Source organism: Salmo salar, chromosome 18 (assembly GCF_965601325.2).
Source record: "Salmo salar chromosome 18, fSalSal1, whole genome shotgun sequence".
Lineage (NCBI taxonomy): Eukaryota > Metazoa > Chordata > Actinopteri > Salmoniformes > Salmonidae > Salmo > Salmo salar.
Window position 1 is genome coordinate 46,262,474 of NC_138308.1, and position 10,027 is coordinate 46,272,500.

Sequence of the window (10,027 nt, forward strand, 5' to 3'; positions counted from 1 at the left end):
ATAGTGGTTTAACTAACACATTATGAAGACACCTGAAACAGGTAGTGGTTTAACTAACACATTATGAAGACACCTGATACAGATAGTGGTTTAACTAACACATTATGAAGACACCTGAAACAGGTAGTGGTTTAACTAACACATTATGAAGACACCTGAAACAGGTAGTGGTTTAACTAACACATTATGAAGACACCTGAAACAGGTAGTGGTTTAACTAACACATTATGAAGACACCTGAAACAGGTGGTTTAACTAACACATTATGAAGACACCTGAAACAGATAGTGGTTTAACTAACACATTATGAAGACACCTGAAACAGGTAGTGGTTTAACTAACACATTATGAAGACACCTGATACAGATAGTGGTTTAACTAACACATTATGAAGACACCTGAAACAGGTAGTGGTTTAACTAACACATTATGAAGACACCTGAAACAGGTAGTGGTTTAACTAACACATTATGAAGACACCTGAAACAGGTAGTGGTTTAACTAACACATTATGAAGACACCTGAAACAGGTGGTTTAACTAACACATTATGAAGACACCTGAAACAGGTAGTGGTTTAACTAACACATTATGAAGACACCTGAAACAGGTAGTGGTTTAACTAACACATTATGAAGACACCTGAAACAGGTAGTGGTTTAACTAACACATTATGAAGACACCTGAAACAGGTAGTGGTTTATCTAACACATTATGAAGACACCTGAAACAGGTAGTGGTTTAACTAACACATTATGAAGACACCTGATACAGATAGTGGTTTAACTAACACATTATGAAGACACCTGAAACAGGTAGTGGTTTAACTAACACATTATGAAGACACCTGAAACAGGTAGTGGTTTAACTAACACATTATGAAGACACCTGAAACAGGTAGTGGTTTAACTAACACATTATGAAGACACCTGAAACAGGTAGTGGTTTAACTAACACATTATGAAGACACCTGAAACAGATAGTGGTTTAACTAACACATTATGAAGACACCTGAAACAGGTAGTGGTTTAACTAACACATTATGAAGACACCTGATACAGATAGTGGTTTAACTAACACATTATGAAGACACCTGAAACAGGTAGTGGTTTAACTAACACATTATGAAGACACCTGAAACAGGTAGTGGTTTAACTAACACATTATGAAGACACCTGAAACAGGTAGTGGTTTAACTAACACATTATGAAGACACCTGAAACAGGTAGTGGTTTAACTAACACATTATGAAGACACCTGAAACAGGTAGTGGTTTATCTAACACATTATGAAGACACCTGAAACAGATAGTGGTTTAACTAACACATTATGAAGACACCTGAAACAGATAGTGGTTTATCTAACACATTATGAAGACACCTGAAACAGGTAGTGGTTTAACTAACACATTATGAAGACACCTGAAACAGATAGTGGTTTAACTAACACATTATGAAGACACCTGAAACAGGTAGTGGTTTAACTAACACATTATGAAGACACCTGAAACAGGTGGTGGTTTAACTAACACATTATGAAGACACCTGAAACAGGTAGTGGTTTAACTAACACATTATGAAGACACCTGAAACAGATAGTGGTTTAACTAACACATTATGAAGACACCTGAAACAGGTAGTGGTTTAACTAACACATTATGAAGACACCTGAAACAGGTAGTGGTTTAACTAACACATTATGAAGACACCTGAAACAGGTAGTGGTTTAACTAACACATTATGAAGACACCTGAAACAGGTGGTTTAACTAACACATTATGAAGACACCTGAAACAGGTAGTGGTTTAACTAACACATTATGAAGACACCTGAAACAGGTAGTGGTTTAACTAACACATTATGAAGACACCTGAAACAGGTAGTGGTTTAACTAACACATTATGAAGACACCTGAAACAGGTAGTGGTTTAACTAACACATTATGAAGACACCTGAAACAGGTAGTGGTTTAACTAACACATTATGAAGACACCTGAAACAGATAGTGGTTTAACTAACACATTATGAAGACACCTGAAACAGGTAGTGGTTTAACTAACACATTATGAAGACACCTGAAACAGGTGGTGGTTTAACTAACACATTATGAAGACACCTGAAACAGGTAGTGGTTTAACTAACACATTATGAAGACACCTGAAACAGATAGTGGTTTAACTAACACATTATGAAGACACCTGAAACAGATAGTGGTTTAACTAACACATTATGAAGACACCTGAAACAGGTAGTGGTTTAACTAACACATTATGAAGACACCTGATACAGGTAGTGGTTTAACTAACACATTATGAAGACACCTGAAACAGATAGTGGTTTATCTAACACATTATGAAGACACCTGAAACAGGTAGTGGTTTAACTAACACATTATGAAGACACCTGAAACAGGTAGTGGTTTATCTAACACATTATGAAGACACCTGAAACAGGTAGTGGTTTAACTAACACATTATGAAGACACCTGAAACAGGTAGTGGTTTAACTAACACATTATGAAGACACCTGAAACAGGTAGTGGTTTAACTAACACATTATGAAGACACCTGAAACAGGTAGTGGTTTAACTAACACATTATGAAGACACCTGAAACAGGTAGTGGTTTAACTAACACATTATGAAGACACCTGAAACAGGTAGTGGTTTAACTAACACATTATGAAGACACCTGAAACAGATAGTGGTTTAACTAACACATTATGAAGACACCTGATACAGATAGTGGTTTAACTAACACATTATGAAGACACCTGAAACAGGTAGTGGTTTAACTAACACATTATGAAGACACCTGAAACAGATAGTGGTTTAACTAACACATTATGAAGACACCTGAAACAGGTAGTGGTTTAACTAACACATTATGAAGACACCTGAAACAGATAGTGGTTTATCTAACACATTATGAAGACACCTGAAACAGGTAGTGGTTTAACTAACACATTATGAAGACACCTGATACAGATAGTGGTTTATCTAACACATTATGAAGACACCTGAAACAGATAGTGGTTTATCTAACACATTATGAAGACACCTGAAACAGATAGTGGTTTAACTAACACATTATGAAGACACCTGAAACAGGTAGTGGTTTATCTAAAACATTATGAAGTTGCCTAATCTACATTATTGTTATCCTTCTCTTCTTCTTCTCCCTTATCTCTTCTCTCTTCTCCTTCTTCTTCTTCTCTCTCTTCTTCTCCTTTCCCACAGGTCTCAGGCAAGGAAAGCTCAGTACCAAGGGAGAGGGACAACAGGTCTTTAGGTTGGCAGGATCAGAGGAGAAGTTGGGCTAACAGGACATCACACCTCAGTGGTAGTGGGACTCCTACCCAGTCTACCAACACCCTCCCTGGGGCTAACAATAACTCTGAGCCTGCCAAGATGAGCCCTCTACACAGGACAACCAGCAACAACCAACAGCCTTCACACACTGAGGTTACCCCCTCTGGAACCAAATCTGCAGCGTACAGGAGCAACAATCCTCTATGTAGGACAAACAGCGTCCAACAGAAACCCTCACACGCTGAGTTAACTCCTTATAGAACCAGCTCAGAGCCTTACAGAGCAACCTCTCTACACAAAAGAACAAGTAGTCTTCCACAACCTTCTCCTGCTGGGGTAGTATCACCCCCGACCCCTGGGACCACTACAGGTACTACCATGGTCCTGAAGACAACTAAACCAGCCTTCTCCTCCATCACTATCGCCTCCAAGAAGATCTCCAGGACGGCAAGCCTCCCTGGATCTAGAGCCCCCAGACCCCAGAGCTACCACTCTGACGAGGCCAGGGTCCCAGGCTATAAAACCCCCAGGCCCCAGAGCTACAACTCTGACGAGGCCAGGGTCCCAGGCTATAAAGCCCCCAGCCCCCAGAGCTACCACTCTGACGAGGCCAGGGTCCCAGGCTATAAAACCCCCAGGCCCCAGAGCTACCACTCTGACGAAGCCAGGATCCCAGGCTATAAAACCCCCAGGCCCCAGAGCTACCACTCTGACGAGGCCAGGGTCCCAGGCTATAAAACCCCCAGGCCCCAGAGCTACCACTCTGACGAAGCCAGGATCCCAGGCTATAAAGCCCCCAGCCCCCAGAGTTACCACTCTGACGAGGCCAGGGTCCCAGGCTATAAAACCCCCAGTCTCCAGAGCTACCACTCTGACGAAGCCAGGGTCCCAGGCTATAAAACCCCCAGACCCCAGAGCTACCACACAAACCAGGCCAGACTCTCCACCACCTGCACCTCTGTCACCCAGCAGGACCAGGTCCATCATCACCACTCCATCGACAACGACCCCAGCTCCACCCCTGTCACCCTCAGGAGAAAGACCACCGCCACCATAGTGAAAGTGACCGAGCACAGAAGGATGAACTCTGAACCTGTCAACCGACTGAACGGAAGGCAAAGCCCTGGTTCATCTGTGTCAGGTGACCAACCAAATGATCAGGGCACAGTGGTTCACAGGAGAAAAGCCACCATCATAAAAGTGACAGAGCACAGAGAGAGCTACAGCCCAGGTCAGGATGCCAGTGGTGGGGACAGCAGCAGTACACCGTCAGAGTACACACACAGTTACACAGAGGGAGTATACAGCCCAGGACAGGATGCCAGTGGTGGGGACAGCAGCAGTACGCCGTCAGAGTACACACACAGTTACACAGAGGGAGTATACAGCCCAGGTCAGGATGCCAGTGGTGGGGACAGCAGCAGTACGCCGTCAGAGTACACACACAGCTACACAGCATACAAACACAACTCCCCGTGGCAACAAGGAGTCATGAATTCACCCATGAACTCTATGGAGTCACTCCAGAGTACCCCTCCCTCCCAGTACCTTCTAGAATCATCTATGGACAGGATAGACAGGCACAACTCTGCTCTGTTCGTGACTCCTAACAAGTTCACCTCAACCACTACAGTTGCCCTTAGGGACCCAGAGGGAAGCAGAGGTGGAGGGAAGCCAATACAGAAGTCTACCCTGATGCTGCTCATCAACCCCCCTTCTCCCTCTTCCAAAGAGACGGTTGGTGGAGAGAGAGGAGGCGAAGAGAGATGGGCTCGGGATAGAGCCAGGAGACCAGTATGCTGCTATGCTAATGTGTTTGGTCACACTGACCCGACAGAGCCATGGCCGGTCCCAGAGACTGGTACTGTTACACAAGCTGGACCCAGGCATTTGAGCCCAGAGACTGTAACTGTTACACAAGCTGCACCCAGGCATTGGAGCCCAGAGACTGTAACTGTTACACAAGCTGGACCCAGGCATTGGAGCCCAGAGACTGTAACTGTTACACAAGCTGGACCCAGGCATTGGAGCCCAGAGACTGTAACTGTTACACAAGCTGGACCCAGGCATTGGAACCCAGAGACTGTAACTGTTACACAAGTTGGACCCAGGCATTGGAGCCCAGAGACTGTAACTGTTACACAAGCTGGACCCAGGCATTTGAGCCCAGAGACTGTAACTGTTACACAAGTTGGACCCAGGCATTGGAGCCCAGAGACTCTAACTGTTACACAAGCTGGACCCAGGCATTGGAGCCCAGAGACTGTAACTGTTACACAAGCTGGACCCAGGCATTGGAGCCCAGAGACTGTAACTGTTACACAAGCTGGACCCAGGCCTTGGAGCCCAGAGACTGTAACTGTTATACAAGCTGGACCCAGGCATTGGAGCCCAGAGACTCTAACTGTTACACAAGCTGGACCCAGGCATTGGAGCCCAGAGACTGTTACTGTTACACAAGCTGGACCCAGGCATTGGAGCATGGGACTTCCCAACCAGACCCAGAATTCTAATATTGACCCAGTGAGGGACTGGGTGAAGGACACTGCTACCAGCAACAGCAGATTAAACACTGTATCTTCTAGCTCTTCCATCAGTGCTGGACCAGCAGGCAGGGACAGGGAGATGTGTCCCCCAGAGACAGAGTCCTCCAGACCAGCAGGCAGGGACAGGGAGATGTGTCCCCCAGAGACAGAGTCCTCCAGACCAGCAGGCAGGGACAGGGAGATGTGTCCCCCAGAGACAGAGTCCTCCAGACCAGCAGGCAGGGACAGGGAGATGTGTCCCCCAGAGACAGAGTCCTCTAGACCAGCAGGCAGGGACAGGGAGATGTGTCCCCCAGAGACAGAGTCCTCCAGACCAGAGGGAAGAGGTACTGGACCAGCAGGCAGGGACAGGGAGATGTGTCCCCCAGAGACAGAGTCCTCCAGACCAGAAGGAAGAGCGACTGAGAGAGAGGGAGATCTAACACAACATCCAAACCAGGCAGACGCCAGGAGCAACCATCCCCAACCTCCTGCTATCACTCTCATCCAGCACCAAGGTAGGAGTCACTGTCTCACTGTACCCCGAGCTGTTGATAGGACATGACTATATATGACTGACTGGCTCAGTGGAGGCTGGTGGGGGGAGCTGTAGGAGGACATTATAAAGGCTGGAATGGAACAAATGGAACAGAGTCAAACATGTGGTTTCCAGATGTTACAATGAGCCCATGCTCCTATAGCTCCTCCCACCAGCCTCCACTGGACTGACTGTACCAGTCTCTGTATTAGAACATTGTCTAAGTATATAGTTTCTCTGTACAGCTGTGTCTCTGTGTGTGTGTATGTGTGTCACGGGCGTCATAAGGATTGGACCAAGGTGCAGCGGGAACGTGTATACTCATCTTCTTTATTAAATCAAAAGAAGGAAAAACAAAAGAAACACGTATACAAAACAACGAACGACACTAAACAGTCCTGTCAGGTGCACAGACACAAAACAGGAGACAACTACCCACAAAATCCCACAGAAAAACACCCCTCTTAAATAGGACCTTCAATTAGAAGCAACTAGGAGCAGCTGCTTCCAATTGAAGGTCAACCCCATTAACCTGTTAGGGACAGATGTTCCGCTAGCGGAAAGCCTCACCAATATCCAACGGTATAGAGTGGCGCGAATTACAAATACCTCAAAAATGCAAAAACGTCAATTTTTCAAACATATGACTATTTTACACCATTTTAAAGACAAGACTCTCCTTTATCTAACCACATTGTCCGATTTCAAAAAGGCTTTACAACGAAAGCAAAACATTAGATTACGTCAGGAGAGTACCAAGCCAGAAATAATCACACACCCATTTTTCAAGCTAGCATATATGTCACAAAAACCAAAACCACAGCTAAATGCAGCACTAATCTTTGATGATCTTCATCATATGACCCTCCTAGGACATTATGTTAAACAATACATGCATGTTTTGTTCAATCAAGTTCATATTTATATCAAAAACCAGCTTTTTACATTAGCATGTTTTGTTCAGAACTAGCATACCCACCGAAAACTTCCGGTGAATTTACTAAATTACTCACGATAAACGTTGACAAAAAACATAACAAATATTTTAAGAATTATAGATACAGAACTCCTTTATGCAATCGCGGTGTCAGATTTTAAAATAGCTTTTCGGTGAAAGCACATTTTGCAATATTCTGAGTAGATAGCCCGGCCATCATGGCTAGCTATTTTGACACCCACCAAGTTTGGCACTCACCAAACTCAGATTTACTATAAGAAAAATTGGATTACCTTTGCTGTTCTTCGTCAGAATGCACTCCCAGGACTTCTACTTCAACACCCAATGTTGTTTTGGTTCCAAATAATCCATAGTTATATCCAAATAGCTCCGTTTTGTTCGTGCGTTCAAATCACTATCCGAAGGGTGACGCGCCGGTGCGTTTCGTGACAAAGATTTAAAAAATATTCCATTACCGTACTTCGAAGCATGTCAAACGCTGTTTAAAATCAATTTTTATGCGATTTTTCTCGTAAAATAGCGATAATATTCCAACCGGGAGATGTTGTATCCATTCAAACACTAAAAGAAGAAAATGGAGTCGTCACATGCACGCGCGCTCTAGTGCCATTGTTCTCAGAAGTACCACTCTCCAAAACCCCTACTGTTTTTCGCCCAGAGACTGCAGAGTTATCATTCCACGTTCTGGCGCCTTTTGAGAGCCTATGGGAGCCTTAGAAAATGTCACGTTACAGCAGAGATCCTCTAATTTCCATAAAGAGGCTATAGAAGGACAAGAAATGGTCAGAGAGGGCACTTCCTGTATAGAATCTTCTCAGGTTTTGGCCTGCCGTATGAGTTCTGTTATACTCACAGACACCATTCAAACAGTTTTAGAAACTTTAGGGTGTTTTCTATCCAAATCTACTAATTATATGCATATTCTAGTTTCTGGGCAGGAGTAATAACCAGATTAAATCGGTACGTTTTTTATCCGGCTGTGAAAATACTGCCCCCTATCCCAAACAGGTTAACTAAACATAGAACTAGACATACTAGATAAACATAGAAATACACTAACATAGAACATAGCCCAACAAACCCCAAAACCCTCTAAAGAAACACCCCCTGCCACGTCCTGACCAAACTACAATAGCAAATAACCCCTTATACTGGTCAGGACGTGACAGTACCCCCCCCAAAGGTGCAGACCCGGATACACCTCACAAAAAAATAAACACCAAAAAAAATATAAACCCCAAAACCCCCCCAAAAAATATGTATCCTAACTAAAGAGAGGGAAGGGAGGGTGGCCACCGTCACCGACGGTTCCCGTGCTACACTCCCCCCCTCCCCAACCTCCCACCACGTAGGTGGCTCAGGCTCCGGCCTTACTCCCCAACCTAACCTGTCCACCCCTGCTAAATACTTATTAAATTTTACCCCTCCCGAAGTCTCTGGGCTATGGCGCATCGCTGAAGACCTCGGACTGATGTGCGTCGCTGGAGACCTCGGGCTGATGCACGTCGCTGGAGACCTCGGGCTGAAGGGCGTCTCTGGGAGCTCTGGACTGAAGGGCGACTCTGGCTGCGCCGATTCCAGACTGTAGGGCGACTCTGGCTGCGCCGATTCCGGACTGTAGGGCGACTCTCTCGGTTCCGGACTGTGGGCCGTCTCTCTCGGTAACGGACTGTGGGCCGTCTCTCTCGGTTCCGGACTGTGGGCCGTCTCTCTACGGGGCACTGTCGCCGGAAGCTCTGGACAGGGCACTGTCGCCGGACACCCTGGACGAGGCACTGTCGCCGGACACCTGGACGAGGCACTGTCGCCGGACACTCTGGACGAGGCACTGTCGCCGGACACTCTGGACGAGGCACTGTCGCCGGACACTCTGGACGAGGCACTGTCGCCGGACACTCTGGACGAGGCACTGTCGCCGGACGCTCTGGATGAGGCACTGTCGCCGGACGCTCTGGACGAGGCACTGTCGCCGGAAGTTCTGGACGAGGCACTGTTGCCGGAAGCTCTGGACGGGGACTGCGCACTGAAGGCCTGATGCGTGGGGCTGGCTTAGGAAGCGTCAGACTAGGGACATGTACCACAGGGCTAGTGCGAGGAGCAGGAGCAGGACGAGCTGGACTGGGCTGACGCACTGGAGGCCTGGTGCGTGGTGCACACTTTGGAGGCGCCAGACTGGAGACACGCACCTCAGGGCTAGTGCGAGGAGCGGGAACAGGATACACTGGGCCGTGGAGGCGCACTGGCGGGCTCGAGCGCAGGACTGGCACCACCCGTATTGGCTGGGTGCCCGCTTCCCTCCGGCAAATGCGGGACGCTGGCACCGAGCACACCGGCCTGTGGGCTCAACCCTGGCCTAGCCAAACTACCCGTGTGCCCCCCCCAAACATTTTTGTTGGGGCTGCCTCTCAGGCTCCCTTAACTCCTCCATAGCCCTGGATATGCTCATCCTCATCTCCGCCCATGTCCATCCTTCTTCATCGTGCTCCTTACCCCGCTGCTTGGTCCTTTGTTGGTGGGTAGTTTTGTCACGGGCGTCATAAGGATTGGACCAAGGTGCAGCGGGAACGTGTATACTCATCTTCTTTATTAAATCAAAAGAAGGAAAAACAAAAGAAACACGTATACAAAACAATGAACGACACTAAACAGTCCTGTCAGGTGCACAGACACAAAACAGGAAACAACTACCCACAAACTC

General features: G+C 46.5%; 1 protein-coding gene across 1 annotated transcript in view; it reads left to right on the forward strand.

The window, feature by feature from the left end:
• Positions 1-5,789: 5,789 nt before the first annotated feature.
• Positions 5,790-10,027, forward strand: part of LOC106577386 (uncharacterized) — a 13,887-nt gene continuing 9,649 nt past the window's right edge. The window contains exon 1 of the mRNA XM_045701158.2: positions 5,790-6,351. Coding sequence (XP_045557114.2) covers positions 5,790-6,351 — 562 coding nt within the window. The remainder of the gene's footprint in view (positions 6,352-10,027) is intronic.